Source organism: Phascolarctos cinereus, unplaced genomic scaffold, assembly GCF_003287225.1.
Source record: "Phascolarctos cinereus isolate Bilbo 61053 unplaced genomic scaffold, phaCin_HiC Scaffold_1;HRSCAF=81, whole genome shotgun sequence".
Lineage (NCBI taxonomy): Eukaryota > Metazoa > Chordata > Mammalia > Diprotodontia > Phascolarctidae > Phascolarctos > Phascolarctos cinereus.
The window spans coordinates 52,516,992-52,542,651 of record NW_027555514.1 but is presented as its reverse complement, the minus strand read 5'-3'; the positions used below and the strand labels follow the sequence as shown (position 1 = coordinate 52,542,651).

Below are 25,660 nucleotides of genomic sequence, written 5' to 3'. Positions count from 1 at the left end.
TTAGGCAAAGCATGACATTTCAAGGCATTTGGTTATGTAGTTTATGATGAAAGTCTCATTAGAAGGGTTAGTGAGATAAAAGCGATTTCCAGGAAACTTGTGATTTTCAACACTCCCACTGGTTAGGTCCTTCCAGCCTAAGAAATAAATAAAACAATACAGACTTTTAGCAATACCCCAAAAGGCATTTCTTACTCCCATATATTATTACCCTAAGATCTCTCTGGACAGCCTTGAGTGCTCTTCTGGTATACTTGCAAAGTTGGGGTAATGCAAGGAACCCCACACTCCCTCAGAACATCAGGTAGATGATATGGCAAATTTATTTGAGGACATGCACCAGTGTCCGGGCAGGAGCACATGGACCAAAATGACCTGCATCATTGGAGGGAATGTCCACATAATGAACCGACAGACCTACTGAAGTAAAAGATTCCTCGCTATGGGGTAGGCTTACACGAATTATCTCTTGTTACATGTATCTTGTCCCTTTACCTACTTGAAGACCTATTGATACAATAGGCTCATTTTGCAGGCACCTTGAATCCTCACTATTTAAATTGAACAATATCTGGTTGACTTCTGTCCATGGGCAGATCTGTGAGGCAACATTTAGCTAAATACAAAAGAAGCCATCAAGAATACTTCACCTTCTGTTTTTTTTGCTGTATCTTCAGTCCCAGAAAAACATGTAATATCACAAGAAAGAAGAGTCTTTGATGTTTTTACATAGCTGTGAACAGAAAAAACAGTTTCATTTTCCCTAAATATTCAAGATTTCATAATCTCTCTTTGTTGTTAGAGTCATGATGCTCAAATGAGTTGCCTCCTTTCTTCTCTCCTGCTACATTCTTCCTGTGAAATTAGCAAATATCAATCAACATTTATTAAGTGCCTACTATGTGCCAGGCACTGTGCTAAGTACTTAATGAAAATGTTTTCACTGGGTAGAGGATGAGATTTTACTCATGATAGATTTAGGTAGTACTAGTTTAAAGAGTTCCAGACCCTTGACTGACTATGAATCCACCTTGGTCTTGGTTCTGGGCCTCTTTCATGAATCTGGAAGCTGCAGTAAGGTAACTGTAGTCTGTCCATAAAGTATACAATTCAGAGGTTGGAGGTCAAATGTGAAACTTTCATGGCTGTGACATGCCTCTTTTTTTTATTTTGTTAGAAAGAGGGTTTTTATTAATAGTCTTTTAACAGATTAAAAAACAAATGCAACAATGCAACAAGCCTCCTTCCAATGCTCTTTCTACAGAATCAGGTACCACCATTTGGGGTTACTGGTAGGTACAATTCGAATCAATTGCCATCCGATCCTGAGTTCAGGTAGCACAGTGCACGCTGAACTAAGCTATTCCACAATCTAAGGCACAAGCTCATGAGCACAAGTAGTAAATGCAACACATATTAAGAAACAAAAAATCAGATACAAAAATTCATGCAAACCCATCTACAGATAATGAGTATGATCCAGTTTCCAGAGGTACATGACATGCCTCTTTTTATTAGTCATTGCCACACTGATGTCTCCATATCACCTGCATCCAAAAGAGGTCAGCAGTAGTCCTGAGCCAAAGCTAGATTTAGCTCAACCTGTCTCATTGGCTCTTTGGGGTCCAATCAGTTCAATTCATGACAAGCTTAGTAGATGCTGAGAGGATATAAGTAGTAGATGCTATGGGGGATATAAGAGGAACATAAGGCATCCCCACCTTCAGAGAGCTTAAACTCTTCATTAGGGAGAGAAAAATTCACCCCAACCTGGGAAAAATTACATTATTATGATGATTAAATACCAAAATGTGTTGTTTACACACAACAAACTATAGGAAGTCAGAATAGGGGCTGCCTATTTTAATCGAGGAAGCTTCATGAAGTAGGTGGGACTTCAGTTCACTTAGAAAATAAACATAAAGAATGCTTATTAAGGATATTTTGCAGGACAAATAAATGGCAAGATGCCACTAAGCTATGAGGCAGGTATGTGGGCAAAACACAAAAAGGAGATGAAATCACACTCTCTTGCTGTGGAGAATTTTGCTGTTGGTAACCAGATTAGATAAACATATCCTACTATACCTTGTTACATTTATTTTTTAAAATTTCTTTTTAATGACAAATTTTGTTTTAACACATCATGTAAAAACTCCGAGTATTCACCACTATATCCCTCCCACCAAATAATCTTTGATGCCAGTTCGGTAACACTACCTATGAGTGATTACAACTGATGGTACAGGTAATCAACCCTACACTTTGGTTGTCGACTGTTAAAAGAGTCAGTGTGGTGTAACTGATAGAAGGCCAATCCTGGGCAAGAAAACCTGGCATCAAGCCTGCCTCTGACACATATTAGTGGTGTGACCCTGGGACTGTGAGTTTACCAAGATGATTTACCAAGATGAAATCTAGGGATCTAGGGGAATGAGAAGTCTAGGGGAACAAGAGAAAGCATGCATATGTGCTTTATAAGCACCTACTATGTGCCAGGCACAGAAGAAGCAAATGAAGCAATCCTTGCTCTTGAGAAGCTTTTATTATCCGATTTGATGAGTTTTCTTACTATTCAAAATGGTTTTCATTTATATAGCTTTAATAATTATTTTTTATAAAGAAATGTGCATATGTGTTGTTCTTTTGGCTCTGTTCTATTCACTTACCCTGTTCCATTCGAAGGATAATGGAAAATGGTAGAAACTGAAGTAGCCACATGTTAATTAGGGTAGGCCCAGAACATATTAATTGGAGCTCCTGATTCTCTCTTGGGCAATTGGTTGGAAATAGTAGAGGCTGCATAGGGTAATGGGAAGAAGCTCTGAACTGGAATCCAAAAGGTCTGGTTCTACTCTTACATTTGGTATTGCCTTTGGGAATGTTCCTTAACCTCTGTGCCTCACTTTCCTTGTTTGTAAAAATAAAGGGTTTGGAAGAGATAGTTTTTAAGATGCCTTTTACCAATCAAAGTTTAAGGTAAGCAATGCTAGCTCTTTGTTCTGTGGCTCTTCCTAGGTTCAGGTCTATCAGATAATAGCAGAGTGAGATCCTGATGTCCAAAATGCTGGTCAGCAGAAATCTGGCCCTCCTAAAGCCACCATAGATATACCTTACATACCTCCTAGTTGATAGGATGGATAAACCCTCTCTCTCTCTCTCTCTCTCTTCTCTCTCTCTCTCTCTCTCTCTCTCTCTCCCTCCCTCCCTCCCTCCCTCTTCTTTTTTCTTTTACTTACGTGAAATTGAACATCATGTGAATATCTGCTTTTAAAATAGGAAGAAACATTTCCAAAAGTTCTTTGTTTTCAAGAATGTCTTTGGGAATGCCACCCATAGTCATGATAATATTAAACACTTGCTCTTCTGACATCCCAGAATGATATGGAGCATCCAAACAGATTTCCTTAAAATATTAAACAAAGTTATTATAATATGTCATATAGGTGATTTCATTTCAGAGCTCTAATTATCTACGGAAAAAAATAATTTAATTATATGGGATTCTTTTAACTATAGAGTTTTAGCTCAGCAAGGATTGCTGCAGATCACTGTAAAAAGAGCCAATCTCAGATGACTGTTCTGGGATCAGACGCCACTCCATCCTAGCTCCTCCAGGAGACTGACTCCTTGATAATCCCTATACCAACATCACCCCTATCCTCTAGAAAAAAAAACAAATGCAGTCAAATGACATAATGAAGGGATGGAACAGAGATGGACATCCAGAGGACTCCATTGGTAGCCATATAATATGAAAGGACCTAGGGGAAAGTCTTCAGGGTTGTTGAGTAGGTACATGAAGCAATTGGGAGAGGAGATGGTCAAGCACAGCACAAGATGAGAAAGAGAAGATGGGCTGAAAGCAGTATCTTTGAGAAGAAAGTATCCACATGGAAGAGATTACAGATCCATCAAAGTATAAATATCATACCTCCCCCCCATCTCTGCCCCAACCTTCACTAAAATAAATCACATTACTCACATGTGGAGGATTTGCACTTGACACAAAAAAATGCATTGGCTGTAACTTGTAATTTTCTTTTAAGTGTAGAGCTGTCAGGAAAGCAACATATGATCCCATGCCAAAGTGTGGAAAAGAGAAAAAACGGCCAAATGAATGATGATCTATTCCAACTCAACTTAGAACAAACATACTTTTAATGTACCATAAATGTAGTTTTTCCAAGCTAGGAAAATAATAAGAAGAAATTAGGCTTATCTTATTTCAGCAGGAGACTTAGCAAAGGATTTGGCATCTCATCAACAGAGAGACTCTCTGTGTGGAAATTCCCATAGGTAATTGCAAGGCAAATCCTGGGGAGTTGTTTGAGGCATTTAGAGGTTGAATGACTTGTCCAAAGTCACATACCTAGTAAATATCAGAGAGGAGATGGGGGCCTTGGCATCCTCCTGACTCCAAACCCAGCAAGCTGTCCTTCATGCCATATTCACTGTTCCTACCAGTTACTTTTATAATACAGTTTTACTTTTTGCATAAAAAGGCTATCTGCGATGTTTGTGAAAGGCAGCATAGGAAGGAGTTATGTGGGGGGAAACACCAGCAAGCAATTTAAGGATACTGATTTTGAGAGCTTCTAGAAAGCACTTGAAATCTCCTCTTCTTCCTTAAGAATACATAACAGAACACCATCGACAGTCAATTCTGCTAATCCCTTATTCACTTGCCAAGTCTGGTACCCTGTTCTTCTTGATAGAAAATGAATAGACCAATGCTTGTAGAACACTTTCAAGTCATTATGACAAAATCAATATCAGATAGCTTGGGTATGCCTGATTTTGCCTATTCACAGGGACAAGAGTCACAAGATCACAGGATTCTAGGAGAGCCCTCAGCAGCCATCTAGTCTAATCTACATGTAAAGAATCTTTTTGCTCTAAAACTGCCAACAGGTGATTGGCTGTATTAGAACGGGAGCCAGGAAACTGTCACTCTACTCCTATTTGTCACTGGCTAGTCATGGGACCTAAGGAAAGTCACTTTTCCTCTCTGGCTTCAGTTTCCCCATCTGTAAAATGGGGGGATTGGAGCACATGGTCACTAAGTTACCCCTCTAGATTTAAATCCTGGGATTACTTGCATGGATCTCTAAGGCAGTGGCCCACCTGTCTCACCTACCTGGCAGAAGTGACATGAGGAGAGCACTTTGTAAACTGTTGAGTCATTATTTGGGTCTCTGGATGAATTTTAATGGGGTCAAGCCATTGCATGATCAGCTAAGTAATGGTGCAGCTTAATTGATTGCTCTGAGCATGGCACCACAGGGATAGCATACAAGACAGCTAAATCTAGATGGGGGTAAAAAGTCAGGTAAAGTGAGAGGCAACAATATGAAGGACTGTGTGAAAATATACTGTTAAAAAGAGGGCTAGAAGGACATGGAAAGAAAATGGTCTCTCAACAAGTTTTTCCCACAAGGATGTACCTGATTCTTTACCCTATATTTAGAGAGTACTGCCCTCTGCAAAAACAAGGCTAGCAAGGAGCCACACAGAGAAGGATCAGCATAAAATGTGTAATGTTTATATTTTTGCTGAGTCTAAATGATTTCCATCTATACTGGTCTTCCTCCTAAAAGTGAAGGTAAAGAGGGTCTAGGAACACTTCTCCAGCCTTCAGGAGCAAGAATAGGAAAAATGAATTGTTTCTTTAAAAAAAGATGGGAGTCAATGTGGAGAGAAAGAAGGAAAAAGGAATCTGAAAAAGTATAGTGGGATTTTTATTTATGTAATGAGATTGGAGGATGAAAGAATGACCCACAGAGGATAAAGAGAAGAACCCAAACAAATATGAGGTTCTTCTCAAAGAGAAGAGAGTGAGATGCCCTGAAGAGCAAGTAGCTACACTGGGGACATCAGATGAGAGATTATCCAGTAAGAATCCGAGGAACAAGAAGCAGTCCCGGCGGCTAGTGTTTCCCCGCTGATGGAGTACTGAGGTAGGCATTGGTCAGCTAGAAGACAATAGGAAAATCTACTGTCTTTTGGGGGCGTGTATCCAAGCCAGGAATTGTTAAATCAGAACATCATTGTATGTGTCAATCTTATTTTATGTAGGCATAAATGTTACTGCCAAAAGATATTTTTCATATAATATTTTATTCTCCCCCCCGACTCCTGCCAATTACATGTTTAAACAATTGTCAAAAGGATTCTAAAGAACTCTGGCACCAATTATGAAATCTTGGATCAAAAACTGAAGACCTTAGAAACGTAAGTGGTAATCACTGTTGCCCATTTAAATCAAGGGATTCAGAAGCGAAAGGAAAATTTGAGAAGTGAATAACTAGTTAAAAATATGGTATCTCAGGTCCACTAGGTGGTACAGTGGATAGAGCACCTGCTCTGGAATCAGGAGGACCTAAGTTCAAATCCAGCCTTAGATACTTGACACTTCCTGACTATGTGACTCAGGGCAAGTCACTTAACTCTGCCTCACCAAAATAAATTTTTTAAAAAATGGAAGACGTGGTGGCTCAGAGCTCCTGCCTTGGAATCAGGAGGACCTGAATTGAAATCTGGCCTCAGACACTTGACACTTACTAGCTGTATGACCCTGAGCAAGTCACTTAACCCCAATTGCCTCACAAAAAAAAATAGCAAAGAAAAAAAACATGGAACTTGGGAATACAATTAGGATTTCTGGACCCTTACCTTCCAGGTGTCCAGATGAACAGGCAGTTTGGTACAATGGAAAGAGCACTGGTCCTACTCAGGGGACCTAAGTTCAAATTCCACCTGTGGCATTATCTTTGTGACCTTGGGCAATTCATTTTACCTCCCTGGGCCTCATCTGTAAAGGAAGAGATGGTCTACATGGTCTCTGAGGTTCTTTCCAGCTCTTTATCTACAATCCCTACAAGGTAAAGAGCATGCCATGCTCTTTAGTCCCCATTGGTCTTACAGGGCAAAACCCTTGATGTAACAAAGACCATTTTTTCTTTTCTTTCTTTACCTGTGACCAAAATTGCAAAAGGAATATCCTGGAGTATTGGCAGTAAAGCATTAGAAATTTCAGCAGCTACATGACCCAAGTTTGTTGCAACTGGCTCATTAGATCGACTTTCTCTTCCAGGAAGCCTTATAGAGGAAACTGGAAATTGAGAGAGACAGACCGATACATAGTAATGTTAAATAATGTGTGTCATAAAAAACAACAACAAAAGCAAAAAAAAAATAATAATGTATACTATTATAATAGAGACTCTTACCATTCATTCACTCAACAACCATTTTAATATAGAATCACATGAAAACAATTGCAATGATAATAATCAATTCTGCTCAGAAAAGTCCATATATTTGTCAATAAAATAATAGTGAAATAAATTTCTACATAGTGACTAATTCACATTACCTGCAACACCTACCACATATGGTTATTGTGAGGACCAGATGAGATATGGTCCCCACTTTTGCTCTCTGTGCTGTCTTACTTAACCCCTCAACTTTTCTCCACCCTGACAGAGGTGGGTTTTCCACAAAGGGATCATAACAAGTTTTTCAGGGTCCTATGGATAAACCTGATGTGGGAGGGGGTAAATTTTGACACCACTCATCCCTGTATCTCCTAATCCCCCACCAGTATGCTTTCGGTTTACACAAAAATCAGTCATCACGGGGGCAGAGCCAAGATGGCGGCATGAATGCAGTGACTTCCTTGAACTCTCCCCCAAACCTCTCCAAATACCCATAAAAATGGCTCTAAACAAATTCTAAAGCAGCAGAACCCACAAAAAGACAGAATAAAACAAATTTCCAGCCCAAGACAGCTTGGACAGTTGATTGGAAAGGTATATTACGCCAGGCTGGGAGAAGAGCACAGTTTGGCGTGGGTGCGCAAGCCACAGAGACCCTGGAGCAGGCCTCAGAGGAATGAGTCACAGGCAGCTGTGGCAGTTTCCAGACTCCTCAATCCACGAACACCAAAGACAATTTAGAAGGTCAGTGGGAAAAGTCTGTTTCTGCAGTGCTGAGAGAGGAGTTAGGTCAGAGCCAGCTCCAGAGCACGAGTGCAGAGCATAGGCACTGGGTCAGTGGCTGTGTCCTGAACTTCCGGCCCACAGACTGAGGGGGAATCAAATGGCTGATCAGAGGAGGACTGCAGGGATCTCTTTGCCAGTGCTGAGGCAGGAATCTCTTGCTTTGCCCGTGCTTGGATCTGGGTCACAGTTCTGGGTGGCGGCCCTGGGGTGAAGAGGAGTGCTGGCATGGTGGAACTTGTAGTGGCAGTGGAGAGGAAACCCTCCTCACAGTTCCAAGAGAGAAAAGACTGCTTATGGCCGGTCACTCAAAGACCAAAGCACAGGCCAGGAAAAGAGTAAACACCTTGACCCCTATCATACCACCTTGGAAGAACTGAAAATTTACAGGTCCCTAGAAGTATCTTTGAAAACAGCTATACAAACCCCCAAAGCTTGGGACAGTACATTCTCCACATTGGAAGTAGACTTTTATCTTAACAAAGAGTTTAAAACTCAAGTAGTTGACTGGGATCATGAGCAAACCTCGCAAAAAGAGTCAGACTATATTATCTTACTTTGGTGACAAAGAAGATCAAAACATACAACCAGAAGAAGACAACAAAGTCAAAGCTCCACATCCAAACCTCGAAAAAATATGAATCCGTTCCAGGCCTTGGAAGAGCTCAAAAGGATTTGAGAAGCAAGTAAGAGAAGCAGAGGAAAAACTGGGAAGAGAAATGAGAGTGATGCAAGAAAATCATGAAAAACAAGTCAACAGCTTGCTAAAGGAGACCCAAAAAATACTGAAGAAAATAACACCTTAAAAAATAGCCTAACCCAAATGGCAAAAGAGGTCCAAAAAGCCAATGAGAAGAATGCCCTAAAAAGCAAAATTGGCCAAATGGAAAAGGAAGTCCAAAAGCTTACTGAAGAAAATACTTCCTTAAAAATTAGAATAGAGCAATTGGAAGATAGTGACTTTATGAGAAATCAGACACAGTAGAACAAATCCAAAAGAATGAAAAATTAGAAAACAATGTGAAATATCTCATTGGAAAAACAACTGACCTGGAAAATAGATCCAGGAGAGAGAATTTAAAAATTATTGGACTATCTGAAAGCCATGATCAAAAAAAGAGCCTAGACATCATCTTTCAAGAAATTATCAAGGAAAACTGCCCTGATATTTTAGAACCACAGGGCAAAATAGAAATTGAAAGAGATCGCTGAAAGAGAACCCCAAAGGAAAACTCCTAGGAATATTGTAGCCAAATTCCAGAGTTCCCAGGTCAAGGAGAAAATATTGCAAGCAGCCAGAAAGAAACAATTCAAGTATGGTGGAAACACAATCAGGATAACACAAGATTTAGCAGCTTCTATATTAGGGACCGCAGGGCATGGAATATAATATTCTGGAGGGCAAAGGAGATAGGACTACAACCAAGAATCACCTACCCAGCAAAACTGAGTATAATCCTTCAGGGGAAAAAATGGTCATTCAGTGAAATAGAGGACTTTCAAGCATTCTTGATGAAAAGACCAGAGCTGAATAGAAAAACTAACTTTCAAATACAAGACTCAAGTGGAACATGAAGAGGTAAACAGGAAAGAGAAATCATAAGAGACTTATTAAGCTGAACTGTTTACATTCCTGCATGGAAAGATGATATTTATAACTCATGAGACCTTTGTCAGTATTAGGGTAGTGGGAGGGGAAAAATTATATGTAGTATATAGATAGATAGATAGATAGATAGATAGATAGATAGATAGATAGATAGATAGATGGCACAGGGTGAGTTGAAGATGAAGGGGTGATATCTGGAGAATAAAATTAAGGGTGAGAGAGGATTATACTAGGAGAAGGAGAAAGGGAGAGGTAGAATGGGGTACATTATCTGCACAAAACAGACAAGAAAAGGTTCTTACAGTGGAGGGGAAACAGGGGAAGGTGAGAGGAAATGAGGGAATCTTATTCTCATAGGATTTGGCGTAAGGAGGGAATAACATACACACTCAATTGGGTATGGAAATCTGTCTTACCCTACAGGAAAATAGGGGAGGAAGGGGACAAGAGAGCAGGGGGATGATAGAGAGAAGGGCAGATTGGGAAAGGGGTAATCAGAAGGAAGTACTTCTGAGGAGGGACAGGGTCAAAAGAAAGAATAGAATAAGTGGGGGGCAGGATAGGATTAAGGGAAATAGAGTTAGCTTGTCACAGCATGTCTACTATGGAAGTGTTTTGCATAACTGCACATGTATGGCCTGTATTGACTTGCTTGCCTTTTCAATGAGGGTGGGTGGGGTGGGAAGAAGGGAGAAAATTTGGAACCCAAAGTTTTAAAAACTCATGTTAAAAAAAAATGTTTCCACATACAACTGGGAAATAAGAAATACAGGAAATGAGGTATAGAAATCTATCCTGCCCTACAGTAAAATAGAAGGGGAAGGGGATAAGAGAAGGGGGGAGAGATAGAAGGGAGGGAAGACTAGGGGAAGGGGTATTCAGAATGCATGCCATCTTGGGGTGGGGGGGGGCAAGATGGACTGAAAATTTGGAATTCAAAATCTTGTGGAAGAAAATGTTGAAAACTAAAAATAAAAAAATTTATATCAGTCATCACATCACCATCAGCCATTAAATATGAAATATTCATTTTAAAAATGAGAATAATTATAACACTGTGGGTACTCAATAAGGAAATGCAGTAATAATCAAAACACCCAGTCTGCCCATGAACCTGGGTCACACTTTGTTTCTAATGCATGCAGTATGCATGTAAGAAAATAGGAATGTGTTTGTAGAAACCTGGCAGAGAGGTCCATGAGTGACAAAACCCCGTGTCTACACAGCTCACAACTCTGGAATGGAGGCCTTGATGTCCCTCTGTGGTCCTTTCAGAAACAATCTATGCTGCACAAAGCTGCTTTTCTCCTATTTGTTCCCCTTCTGGTCTTCACTATTCTACTGCTAGGCAAATCCACTGGTGATGAATCAACAATGACAATGTGGCTTAAGTGATTGTCTAGACTCATGAAATCGATGGAGCAAATATTAGTAACATAGATTAAACTTTAAAGTGTCATGTATTCTCTCACACACACACACACACACACACACACACACACACTGAGAGCTGGTTGTTAAACATGTAATATCAGATACTTGCTTAGAAGCTATCTTGTCCAACCCTCTCACTTTATAGGTAAAGAAACTGAGGCTCAGAGGGGTTAAGTGACTTGCCCCAGGACATAGTGGTAGTAAATGAGAGAGGGAGTCACTTATTTAGGCATGCATTCCTTGAACAAACATTTATTTAGCACTTCTTCTCTGGAATGAATTGTGCTGTACTGCTGAGGATACAGAAATGAATTATGCCCGCCTCTCCTCTAACATTGCTTCTTTCTGCTGGGGATATTCAGATATTCAGACTTGTTACAATACTCCTGGGCAAAATAAAGCTCATTAATCATTCATTGGACATTAGAGAGGTTCAATGGAAAGAAATTACTGGGCTACTAGGCAGTAATCTAAGCACAGAGATCAAGTGACTGGAATTACCATACCACAGTACCCGAGGTCCACAAAGATGATCAGATACTGATGTCTTGTCTAATGCCTCTCTTTTATGCTGTATGCAGAAGTAAACATACTTGATGTTACATTTCCTAAGGGAATAGATTCTCTCCCCACCCCACCCCATTTTTGTATCATTTTCCCTGGCAAGCTACCCTTGCTAGCAGCAGTTTGGAACTTAGGTTTAATTCCCCTCTCAGAAGAAATGACCTCATATTTGTTCATTCTTCTTCTCTGTGGGGCAGCCAGGTAGTGCAGTGGATAGAGCGCTGGCCTTGGACTCAGGAGGAGGACTCACCTTCCCGAGTTCAAATCTGACTTCAGATACTTCCTAGCTATGTGACCCTGAGCCAGTCACTTAACCCTCTTGGCCTCAGTTTCCTTATCTGTAAATAAGCTGGAGAAGGCAATGGCAAACCACTCCAGTATCTTTGCCAGGAAAACCCCAAATGGGGTCACAAAGAGTCAGACAAGACTGAAATGACTGAACAACAACAAAATACTAATGGAAATGGTCGAAGCAATCATTAAAAGGATCCCACAGCCACTGGAAAGCTAGAACATTTTCCTTGACGGAGAGAAGATCTATGGCTTTATATGCAGGGTGGCATGAGGCATAGCATAGATCATGCTGACTATAGTCAGGATCCATGGCTCTTACTCAAGAGCAGGTCAGTAGGAGCTTTAGAAAAGGGGGCCTAGGGGCCAGCTAGGTGGTGCAGTGGATAGAGCACCAGCCCTGAAGTCAGGAGGACCTGAATTCACAGCCAGCCTCAGACTAGAAACTTGACACTTACTAGCTGTGTGACCCTGGGCAAGTCACTTAACCCCAACTGTCAAAAAGGAAAAAAAAGAAAAGGGGGCCCATTTCTCTCTGAGGAAAATACATAGCCTCTGATTTTCTGTCCCTTATTGTTAAAGAAGTGCTAATAGATGACATTCAGTGGAGAAAATGCCTTTTTTCTAGAGTCCTTCTGCAAGGGAAGAGGAGGCCAGAGAATTGTAATATGTCAGTTCCTTGAGGGTAATCACCGGATTATTCCCTGTGCACAGTGCCTGGCACCGAGTAAGGGCTTCATAAATGCTTGTCGACAGCCTGTTATTAGTGTTGAATCATTGCTATGAAAAGTTCTTTGGAAAACTAAGCTGTGAGGGATTTCAAGAGCAGCTTTGGGCTATCGCTTTGGTGGCACCCTGAGCATAAAAAGGTTTGATAAATCCCAAGATGATAACACCAATTCTCAGTCCTAACAGGCATCATCCGGCATGAGAATTATGCTTTCATAAAGCTCCTTCATACACATAGTTTTATTTTATCATTCCAAAGAAGTCTGGAACTTTGAGGCTGTGCCACACATTTCTAGCCACCTTTCGTGAGTGGGCAAATGTGGGGACAAACCATGAGGCTGAGGAACTTTGGTGCCCTTCTAGTTAGACGAGATCAGGGCTGCAATGAGAATGGGGGTCTCCTGTCAGTTGGTCTTTGAATTCATCCCCCTAAAACTTACTGTTATCAGAGGCAGCTAGGTGGTGCAGTGGATGGAGCTCTGGACTTGGAGTCAGAAGGACCTGAGTTCAAATCTGACCTCAGACACATAATACTCACTAGCTGTGTGGCCCTGGGCAAGTCACTTAACCCTACTGCCCCATTAAAAAAAATACAAAAAAAACCCCAACTTACTGTTATCAAATGAACTTCAGGCACCTGCATTTGCTCATGGCTGCCTATGTGTGTCTTCATGTGGCAAAGGGCGGTTTTTGGAGGTGAGCTACAGGAATGATTATTTTTCTATTCTATTTTCATTTTATCTTGGTTATAATTAGTCTCAGGATCCCAAATGCAAAAGTAATTTCAAGGAATTAGCTAGTGTAGACCTTTGCCCCAGCCAAAAACCTCTTAATCATCTATGATCTTTTTTCTAATCTGAAAGACAATCAAAGATTGGGCTAAAACAAAGCTATTTTGGCAGTATGTATAGATTGCAATCATTTTTATCATCAAGAAGTTATTCTAATCTCTAATAAAAACTCCCTTTATAAATGTACACAATGAATATACTCCTTACTCATTAGCAGTATTTTTGAACCTTATCACCTCATTACCTGCTAATTGGTTTTCCTGCCTCAAATCTCTCACCTCTTCCATCCATCCTCTACATAGCTGCCAGAGTGATTTTCCTATAGCAATTTGATCATGTTGCTTTCTTACTCAATAAACTCCAGTGGCTTCCTATTTCATCTAAGATCAGTCAGTCCAATACAAAATATTGCTTGGCATTTGAAGTCTTTCACAACCTGGCCCCAACCTATCTTTCCAGACTCATTGTACACTGTTTTCCTTCAATCGATCTACAATCCAGTCAAATGCTTAGCCTTCTTGCTTTTCCTCTCATATGCCAGACACCCTTCCATCTATTTCTGTGACTACTCAGATTGATCTCTATTCATTTACATCCAACCTGACTCTTGGAAACTCTGGTTTCCTTCAAAACCCAACTCATCCATCACTTCCTACATGAAGCCTTTCCTGATTCCCCTAGAAGGCAGGGCCTTCACCTAAAGCATCCATCACCTCCACCCTCATTACCTTGTATTATTTATTTTGCTCATTGATCATACATATACACATATGTGTGTATATATATATTCATCTATACATACATAAAGGTGAATATAAACACACATTTCCCTTGTGTCAGTGTGAACATGTCAGAGAGCTGTTTTTGTCATTAGAAAGATCTCAGTTCAATTTCTACTTCTGCCATATACATACTGGCAGTATGATTCCAGCAAGACACTTAACCTCTCAGGACCCTCAGAAATTCTTTAAGACTGTAAGTTGTAAAGAAAGTGCCCATTTGCATTGGAAGAAGTTCCTCATTGGGAGCTCCCTACACTGATGAAATCATATAGCCAGTAAAAATACACACATGTGTATGTGATACATTTATAGAACATAAGCTCCTTGAGGGCAGAGATGGTTTCATATTTGTCTTTGTTTCCCTAGCACTTAGCCCAGTGTGTGTATATTTACATATGTGTGTATGTGGGGCATATGGGGTGCCCAGGGAGAAATAGCACCTCTGGTGTGAGGGCTTGCTAAAACCTTTTCAGGACTGCTCATCCGCCTTTGGTGTCCATCTATCACCCAACTCTAACCGTGGTTCTAAGAAGCTAAAGCATGAGCAGTGGTCACATGCTGGTAAACCATCTTAGCGGGAGGACTAAACCAGGTTGAGGGTAACCGAAGGGCCTCAAACATGTCAGTGAGGTAAGGGGTGTCTATCCCAGGTATGTGGAGACTTTCCCTGGTGGAATGGGAGGATGAAAACAATTTGTTCCAATGGCCATGAAGGCGGCTGAAGCAGGTCCTGTGAAGCACGTAGAGGTTGATTAAGCTCAGGAGATGCCAAGGTCATCCACTGCATCCCAGACCTTTGCCAGTTGTCTTGACTTTTGTCCTATCACTAGCCTTCAATGACTCAGGAAGAGATGGTAAAGGTGACTTCAAAACTCTGCCTCACTTAAATCCAACTCATGAACAAGTCAAGACATCACCCATGATGTCATTAGTCCTCTTTGATAACTAAGGATGAACAACAATATATGTATGTAGGTATATGTATATACATGTGCATCCACAAATATTCATATATATACATAAATATATGTATTTTGCCTATGTTTTATATATTATATATGTACATTCTTATTAAGTAACTGAATATTTCTCATTGCTAACAAGCACAGAAAATAATGGAAAGTGATAATGAGATTCACATTCTAACTAAACACTCATTTGTTTCTAAACGTCTAACGTTTAAATAAATAATTTCAATCTCATGTTTTTAACCTCACTTTTTTTTCTAACTTTTAGATGTAAGGACCTAGTAAAGAAAGGAAGAAAGATCAAGCTGTTTTTTAATCACCTAATTTTGGGGGGATATATCTTCCTTCAGAAAATTCCACAACTGATTAGAAAATAACAAAACAGCCCTTTTCCTTCTAGTCTTACTGCCAAATTCTAATGAAAAGAGAGCTCAATTGTCTGCCCTCCTCCTTCTCTAATGATCACCAGTAACTTCTAGAAGAATTGCAGTTGACCTGAGGCGTATCCAGCAAAATGTTCGTGACTTGCATCTTAATTCACTCAGGGGCATCAACTGGTGGGGGGGGGTAGCCTCTGAGAGGGTCTTTTGTTTTCCCAGTGCTAATGACCACATTTCTTGCTAGTTGATTTGTTTTCCTCTGTAAAACTTTTGGAAAGTACTATAATGCCACATCTCTCCTTTCAAAGGGGTTCCTTTGAATGCCAGACATTTTTCTGCTCTGACATAATTTGATAACAATGAAAACATCAATTACTTCAATTGGTAACACTCCATAAAGTGGATTAAAAAAAACCTCCAACTCTTCCTTCCTGAATATGTGTGTATATATGTATGTGTGTGTGTGTATACATATACATACATACACATATGCATATATATATATATATTTTTTTTTAATTGGCTTGCATCTTAGATTGTCTCTGTTATCTTAAGTGAGTGAATCACAGAGAGGTTTTGGGTACATGATGGGTCCTAGATGTACACTCTTTGGAGAAGGCTTCTATAATGTATAAATATACCTCTTTTACTACTTGACCTATTCTGTTTTTAAGGTATTTTTTTCTACAGTATTTTTTGTGCCTCCTTTAACTGAGGTATTGACTCGTTTTTCATGATTTTTTTGCATCACTCTCATTTCTCTTCCCAATTTTTCTTCTACCTCCCTTACTTCATTTTAAAATCCTTTTTGAGCTCTTCCATGATCTGAGACCAATTCATATTTTTCTTGGAGACTTTGGATGTAGGAGTTTTGACTTTGCTATCTTCTTCTAAGTATGTGTTTTGATCTTCCTTGTCACCACAGTAACTTTCTATAGTCAGAATTTTTTTCTGTTTGCTTATTTTCCAGCCTATTTCTTGACTTTTCACTCTTTGCTAAAATGGGGCTCTGCTTCTAGGGTGGAGTGTACTCTGTCCCAAGCTTCAGCTGTTTTCAGAGATACTTCTAGGGACCTGTAAATTGTCAGTTCTTCCAAGGTGGTATGCTCTAAGGAGAGGTGTTTACTCCTCTCCTGGCCCGAGCTCTGGTCTGTGAGGGACCACAAGCACTATTTTCTGCCTTGGAACTGTGAGGAGGGTCCCACCTCCACTGTGGCTGCAAGATCTAGTGTGTTCCTCCTCACCCTGGGATTGCCACCCAGGACTGGGACCTAGATCTGAGTATGGGTAAAGCAACAGAGTCCTGTCCCCAGTGCCATCAAAGAGATCTCTGTAATCTCTTTTTGACCAGTTATTCCACCCCCTTACTGTCTGTGGTGCGAGAGCTCCAGAAGCAGCCATTGCCACAGCCACTGCTGATTCAGTCACTCCCAAGGCTTGCTCCTGGTTTGCCCGGCTCTGCCTTCACTGCACTCTCACCCAGGGCAACAGACCTTTCCTGCTGAACTTAGCTGTCTCTCCTCCATCTTAGCTCCACCCCCAATAGATAATTTTTAAGAAATGTTTGTGATTCCTGAAATAAACCTTCTTGATCTTCATACTACTTCTTTCCCTTGAGAGTCAGAGTTTCAAAATCACCTGATCTCTGACCTTTAAGGGAAAGAATTATTTTGATTAAACAAAACAAATATTAAATACACAAAGAATGTTTCCTCTACCTCCCTCCCTCTTTGCAGTCTGGCTTCTACCTCCCCCACTTTTCTTAAGGAGCACTGCAAAATATCACCATTGATCTCCTTATTGCCAAATCCTCTGACTTTTGGTCAGGTCTCATCTTCCTGACCCCTCTACAGCATTGGACTGAGTCACTCCCACGTCTGTGCTGCAAAATCTGCTCTGTTCCCAGATCAGTTCACTCGGGTGAACTCAAGCAAATTCCTTTATCTGTTAAATAAAGTTGCTAAACCAGGATGTCCTCTAAGGCTGATTCAAGTTCTAAATAATTTCTAATTCTATGATGTTGCTAGAGGAAGATTTGGATTCTGACACACATTTGCTACAAATAGGCTGACCTTGGAACTCTTAGCACTTAAGGAAGCCCTCTAAGACCGAAAAGGAGGTGTTTATTCCCCAACCTAGCGTTCCCAGTATCAAATACTTACAGCTCCAGTCCCTGTCCTGTCCCTAAGATGAAACAACTGATGATCCTACTCCTATTCTTCTGGCTAATCTCCTACTCTTCTGCTTCCTTTTTCTTGTTCCTCTTTCCAACCCCCTAAGAGAACTATTTCCCAAGGTTTTGTCCTTGACCCTATTTCCTTTCCTCTCTACACACACTTTCTCCCTTGACTATCTCATTCACCCCCATGGCTTCCACCATCACCTCAGTACAGATGACTGCACATGTCTAGCTCTGACCTTGGCTTTGAGTTCAACGTCTGTCGGGAGCTGAATCCTTATGGAAAATCTCTAAGTCCCTAGTGACTTAAGGGATCAGTACAGACAGAGGTTTGTCTCGGGACAAACGCTCCCTTGACTTTTACCCCACTTTCTGCTTGTTACAATTCTTTGGTTCCAAGTCCTTACTCTTGACTGAATTATTTGTAGACATGACTTTTACCCTACCAGCTCTGGAGGCAGGAGATTGACTCGAGGCAGACAATACTAAGAACTGAGAAGGAAAATAACAATAGCTATGGCATTTGGCACTGAAACTACTTTCCCTTGAGAAAAAGATGATCTTTAGCTGCTTAGTTTGTTTATGTTATTGAGAGGGCTTTGCAGAACTTGTAAATCATTTCTCATGATACCAAGTTGTTTTTCTATGAGTACATAATGAGAAAACTCCTGAAATAAACCAGTCTTAAGCATTAACCTCTAAGACTCGCCTAGCCCGGCTTTCCTTTCTTCTTTCGTTTCTCCACCGTCTCGCCCAGCATCCATGCCAGCTGCTGGCAAACGTCCACTTCTCCAACTGCATGAGGACATTTCCACCTGAATGTCTCCCTGGCACTGGCAAAATTCAAAATGTCTAACATTGAGCTTTGTTCTCTTCCCCTAAGCCTGCTCCTTCCTCTTTCTGACTCCATTATTTAGGTCAGTAGCAGCAATGTTCATTCAGATTCCCAAACCAAGGGTTATCTCTGCCCCTTTCCCTTCCCATGGCCCTCCTATGCAACTGGTTACCAAACCTTGCTGGTTCTATCTTCACAAATCCTGCCTTTTACCTGCTGCAAATGCATCCTCTTCCCTGAAGCTTTCCCAAACTCTTACTCCCCCTTGCCTTAGTCAGTAATAATCTTTTCCCTCTTGAACTTCCATAAATCTCTTTATTGTACACCTTTCTAATACACATATAGAACCAGAGTATTTAGAGTTAAAAGGGATCTTAGAGATAATCTAGTTCAACTTAATCCTTTTGCAGATAGGGAATCTGAGGCTCAGAGATAGGAAGGGATTTTTTTTTCCACTATGAAAAATGCCTTAATGGTGTTATCTGTACAGCATTTGACATCAAAGAACAGAAAAACAGCAAGTGCAGAACCTAGCGAGAAGTGAACATTGGAAAAACAAGTTTGTGAGTGAATGAAGAGTTCATACAGCTTTCAGCACAATATACAGAGTAATTCACAGCTTTATACCACCTCCTCTTCAGCCTCCTCCTCTGCGGTAGCATCCTGATACTGCTGATACTTAGAAACCAAATCATTCATGTTGCTTTCTGCTTCAGTGAATTCCATTTCATCCATGCCCTCACCAGCATACCAGTGTAAGAAAGCCTTTCTGGGAAACATGGCCGTAAACTGCTCACAAATGCGCTTAAAGACTTCTTAGATGGTGGTACTGTTACCAATGAAGGTGGCAGACATTTTTAGGCCCCACGGTGGGATGCCACAAATGGCTGTTTTCACATTATTGGGAATCCATTCAACAAAGAAACTGCTGTTCTTGTTTTGAACATTAAGCATTTGCTCATCTGTCTCCTTCATGGACATATGGCTTCTAAACATGGCTGCCACATATGACAGTACCCATACTGTGGGTCACAAGCAGCCATCATGTTCTTTGCATAAACATCTGCTGGGTGAGCTCTGGCATAGTTAAAGCACTGCACTGCTGGCTGCCACAGCTAGTCGGTGGAACGAAGCCAGGCATAAAGAAGTACAGACAGGAAAAAGGTACCGTGTTTGCTGCCAGTTTATGCAAGTCAGTGTTAAGCTGCCCTGGGAGACATAAGCAGGTGATGACTCCACTCACGGTTGCTGACACCAGGTGTTCAGATCACCATCCGTGGGAGTGGTCAGTTTCAGCAAAACCTATTGTATTGAGAATGAAGCCCTCTATGATATCATAGAGGGCTTCATTCTCAATACAATAGGTTTCATCTGCATTTTCTACAAGCTGGTGTACTGAGAGGGTCACATTGTAGTGTTCTACTACAGTGTATATTTTGTGTGTGTGTGTGTGTGTGTGTGTATACTACATATATACATACACACATATCTGTCTATCTATCTATCTATCTATCTATCTATCTATATTTGTGAATTGAACTGTCACTGGACAGAAATAGGAAGCTTCATCACAAGGAAGGAAAGTAACCCTGTACTCTATGTCATCTTTTTAAAGTCGAAACTCTACAATTTGACCCCCGTTTTGAGGAAGTGCCCAGACCAGCCAGCGTTCATTCCTCTCCTGGCTTCACTGGCCAACTCTGCCAGTCTTCATGACAATGCCTTAGATGCCTCCTCACCCTGGAAGAGCCTTCTAGCCCTGAAACCTCCTGCTCCTAGTGGTCAGTTCTTCCTGAAAGAAGGAGCTTCCATTTAGAGGAAGTAAGCTCACCATGAGCAGGGCACTTTGCTAAGTATTTAGTGACAGCTTATTGACTTAGCAATTGATATTGAAAAATTATCTAACTGGCAGGGGGATTTTTACCACCTTTCACGTTAGTATACTGCAGGTGATATCAGTTCTATAAGCCATAGATAATACAATGATAAATTACTAACCTTCTATGGAATGGTGAAAACTTTTGGCCCATTTTGCAAAGTGGGAAGATCCGCTTCCCGCCCAGGGGAAGCAAATCAGCTTAAAAGCTGCTCCAGGGTGTCGGTATAAGCAGTTCACAACATTTTCTGTCCTAGGGGAAATCATTAAAAATACATTAATTATCAAAGAAATCAAGATATTCACTTGTTTGTTGAACAAATCATCTCCTATCGATCCGATTTCCCAATAGAGGGTCTTATAAAGCGCAAAGTGTCCTCTTGCATCCTGACCCAGGTGCTGTTCCCTACAGAAGCCAGTTCAGCCCCTTCTCCTGCATTATGTCGGCTTTCGTCCCTCATGCCTAGAATGTTGCTCCTTCCCCATCTTCTTAGGCTCCCTACTTCCCTTCAAAGCTTAGTGCACAGGACACCTCTTACAAGAGGCTGTTTCTGATCTCCCCCAGCAACTAGGGCCTCTTTCCAAATTACCCCACATTTATTCTGTATTTACTTATGCTGCAAACTCTGAAAGGGCAAGGAGTGGTTCAGTTTTTGTCTTTGTCTCTCCAGCAAGTGGCGGCTAGGTGGCGCCATAGTGCTCGGCATACTGGACCTAGAGTCAGGAAGACATGAGCCTTAGCCAGCCATTAGATGTGTGACCCCCGGCAAGTCATTTAATCTTTGTCTCTCTCAGTTTCCTCATCTGTAAAATGGGGATGATAATAGCAACTATCGCCCAGAGTTGTGAGGATCAAATGAAATATATGTGAACTACTTACTACAGTGCCTCACACGTAGTGAGCGCTATATAAATGCTAGCTATTCTTATTTATGCTGTAGGTACTTAATTCTAGTTAAAAAAAAGAATCATCATCACAATTTCAAACTTTCCTTTTAAAGCAGAAGGCATCCTTGGGCATTTACCTTATCTTCCCCACCCCAAAATTAATTTGAGACCAATAAATGAATCAGACCATATGTACATTTTTAAGACTATCTTTTTTTTTTCAATGAAATCATTACTAGAATCTAGCGGACTGATTTCCAAACTTAAAAGGCAGTGAAGAATACTAGATTGGAAGTCAGGAGAGAGCTGGGTTGACTCCTGCCTCCAACATCTACTAGTTAATTGTGTGATGATGGCTTTCCGCGTACTTCAGCCTGTTCATCTGTAACATGGGGGCAGCACCTGCAGTCCCTACCTCATGGTTGTTGTAAGGCTAAAATGAGACGTATAAATGTTACTTATTATTGATAGTAATCATTACTAGTTATTATTTTCTTATTATTATCTCTCAATGCTGAATGAACTTAGATGGGGTTTTGTCCATTTCCAATTGAATCTATATCAAAGTTCAACACAAATTACTAAACTAAATATTTGAAGTTTCAGAATTGTGGCCTTTAGATCATGGAATAATATTCCTAGAAAACAATATACTGTTGTTTTCTCTTTAAACCAGGAAATCCTACTTTTAATCTGTTAATGGCATTTGAGCTCTTCCACCAGTGATTTAAAGAAAACCAGAGCTGTTGGTTTCTGGGACTCTTGGTTGTTGGCTCTTCACAGTATTAGGACATGTTGGGTATCAATGCAATTCAATTCTGTAGATTGCTTCATTCATCCTATTTGCACCCCTAGAGCCTAACATGGTGTCTGGCACCTCGCCTGTCCAACGAGAAAGAGCTTAACAAAAAACCAGTAGACTGATTGATTGACTCAATTCAATTCTGTGCAGCAAATATTTATTAAATGCCTACTGTGTACCAGGAACTGTGCTAGATGCTGGGCATATAAAGAAAAAAAAAAGCAATCCCTGCCTTCAAGGATCTTACATTCTACTAGAATAATATAAATTTGTTCAACAAGCATTTTGGCCACTTAGCTAGGATCAAATACAAACTCCTCTTCTGGCATTTAAAGACCTTTATAACCTGGCCCCAACCTACCTTTCTAGGACCTACAGATGACTCCTCTTCACATATTTTAAGATTCAGTCAAACTTGCCTCATTGTTTCTCATACACAGCATGCCATTTGCCATCCCACTGCATTTGTATTCCTGGACTATGCTCTCTCCTCATCTCTGACTCTTGGAACACTTAATTTCCTCCAAGGTTGGGCTCAAGTACCACCTTCTACATGGGGCCTTTGCTGATTCCACCCAATTATTAGTGCATTTTCCTGAAAAATCAATAATTTTGCTAAAAGCTGGAAAAAAAAAGAAATTGAAGAATAGGGTGCCCTCCTCCCTCCACTAACCATTCCTCTCCCCAATACACACACACACATACTCTGTGATCCAATGATACTGACTTCTTTGCTGGGCTTTGCACAACGGAACTCTATCTCCTGACTCTAGGCATTTTTACTTGCTTTTCCCCAGGCCTGGAAGGCTCTCCCTTCCCAGCTTGACCTCCCAACTTTTTTGGCTTCCATCAAATCTTAGGTAAAATCCCACTTTCTGCAAGAGGCCTTTCCTGATCCTTTTTAATACTAATGCCTTCCTTTTGTTGATTATTTCCAGCTTATCTTGCATAGACCTTATTTGTACAGATCTGTATATCTTATTCATACATATCTGTATATATCTTATTTGTTTACATGTTGTCATCCCCATTAGACTATAAACTCCCAGGGAGAAGAAATTAACTTTTATCTTTCTTGGTATCTGCAGAGCTTAGCAAAGGGCCTAGTACATAGTAATAAGTTAATAAATGATTGTTGACCATCTGACTCTACCTATCTCTGGACATATGTTTTCGCCAGCAGAATGTCAATTCTCTTAGAGCAGACTCTGGTATTTGTTTTATCTTTGTATACTCTGCGTCAGTGCAGTACCTTGCGTGTTGCTATTGAGTCTTTTCAGTCGTGTCTGACTTTTTGTGACCCCATTTGGGGTTTTCTAGGCAACTGGAGTGGTTTGTCATTTCCTTCTCCAGCTCATTGTACAGATGAGGCAAACAGGGTTAAGTGACTTGCCCAGGGTCACACAGCCAGTAAGTGTCTGAGGCCAGATTTAAACTCATGAAGATGAGTGTTCTCTCCACTGTGCCGCCTAGCTGCCCCACCTTCCACATAGCAGGGGCTTAATAAATGCTTGTTGGACTGGCTAGGATTGGATTAAACATGTTGAGTATTACCCTATCCCTGGTTTCTTCATGAAGCACTTTGATCATCTTTGAAACTGTTTAACAATTTACTTTCAAAATCAATTCAAGTGATAACATTCCACATAAAGCAAATACATTTTGGGTCATTGGATAATATTCTGATCTGCTCAGCCTGACTCCTTAGCACAGAACGTTGTGCTGAGACAATTTACACCTGTCTTTGCCATCTAGAAGAAACAGTGTCCTTGGAGTAACTGGAGTAGAAGTGCTTTGTTACATCTCAAGAAAAGAACAAGCGATAGTGCTGCGTGTAAAGAGATCTTCATTCACAATGGTCACCGACCCCATTTTCTCAACTGATTTGTTGCTCGCCATACTGTGCAGAATTGGTGGTCAGGGCAATGCCTACTTGGCACAGCAAACAGTGCACTCTGTCCCTCTTGCTTAACACCTTAGACACCACTGAAGAGACGGAATACTGTTCTGGATGCTCTTCCCATGGCTTCAACACCTACAAAAATAAGAAGTAGATTAGAAACCACATTAAAATAATTTTTTTTTCATAGCTATCCTCTGTTTTGACATCACCTTCATTTCCAGTTATATCCCTTTGCCCTCCCCCAGACAGCTATCCCCTGTAACAGAAAAAAAAAGGTGGCATTTCAGCTAAACTAACATAACCAACTATCAAGTCTGACAATATACGTAATATTTCTTTTTTTATTTTTTTGGTTAGGCAATGGGGTTAAGTGACTTGCCCAAGGTCACACAGCTAGTGTTATGTGTCTGAGGCTGCATTTGAACTCAGGTCCTCCTGACTTCAGGGCCGGTACTCTATCCACTGCGCCACCTAGCTGCCCCCAATATATGTAATATTTCACACCTGTAGTCCTCTACATCTTTATTTCCTCCTCTCTGCTTCAGGGCCAAGCTTGAACGTTATAATTATACATCATTCCGTTTCTTTTTTTTTTGTTTTGTCAAATAAAAAAAATAGAAAATTGGGGTGATATTGTGGATAAAGAGGTAGCCTCAGTCAGGAAGACCTGCTTTCAAGCGTGGCTTCTTAATCATGCCTAGGCTGCACCATCCTGGGCAAGTCACTAAAACTTCCACTGATTTAGTGCAACTATTTAAGATTGTAAATTGCAGAGTACTTGACAATATGCACTTCTTTACACAATCCTAGGTTCCCCTCCCTGCCCTCAACATACACATACACATAAAAAGGAATAAAATAAACTGTTCTACACAATAGATTATCACACTTGCAAAGTCCATAATTAATTTAAAATCTTTTGACAATTGATGAGGATCTCGAACAGGGTGGGAAACCTGTGGCCATAAGGCCATAAGGCCTCTAGGTCCTCAAGTATGGCCCTTTGACTGAATCCAAACTTTTATTAAGGGGATTTGTTCTGTGAAATTTGGAATCAGTCAAAGGGCTATACTTGAAGACCTAGAGGACCACATGTGGCCTAGAGGTCACAGGTTCCCCACCCTTGATCTAAAACCTACCCAATGTCTTCTCCTGGCAATATTCCTTATTCAGTTAAGGACACACAGAGACTGGTGAAGCTTCCAGGGTATTGGAAGACTGACAGAGGTGCTGTAGGTCAAGTCAAGGGTACATGTGGTGATGCTCTTTTTTATATTTAAAAAGCTAGCTGCTAAGTAATATTAGGTTATCCCCTCTAGCCCTTCCTCTTTATGTTATTATTTTTATTTGAAAATCTTCCATAATTAATGTTATTGCAACTAGATACCATTTTCCCCCAAGGCTCAACCCTATGCAACTAAGATGACTAGCTGAACAGCTCAACAACTACTCAAAGGTCACTCTCCAATAGTGTATAAAATGAGTGAGCCTGGAACTTCAGATGAATGAGAGAGCAGCCATAATCCTGCTCCTGCCTTAGTCAAGCTTGCCATTCTTTGTGAGGAAAACTCCAGGGCCCCTCCAGTGACTCAATTCATTTCAGATCATTCTGGTAGAATATCCTTT

General features: G+C 40.7%; 1 protein-coding gene and 1 pseudogene across 1 annotated transcript; both read right to left on the bottom strand.

The window, feature by feature from the left end:
* OLAH (oleoyl-ACP hydrolase) lies at positions 1–24,152 on the bottom strand. Its single transcript, XM_078149672.1, has 8 exons — positions 23,999–24,152; positions 20,564–20,694; positions 6,984–7,114; positions 6,571–6,577; positions 3,964–4,086; positions 3,240–3,387; positions 651–733; positions 1–137 (listed from the first exon to the last, which is right to left on the bottom strand). Exons 1-8 carry the CDS (start codon positions 24,028–24,030, stop codon positions 1–3), a joined length of 792 nt encoding a protein of 263 aa, XP_078005798.1. The 5' UTR covers positions 24,031–24,152.
* Positions 19,187–19,991, bottom strand: LOC110208986 (tubulin beta chain pseudogene; annotated as a pseudogene).
* Positions 24,153–25,660: the final 1,508 nt, after the last annotated feature.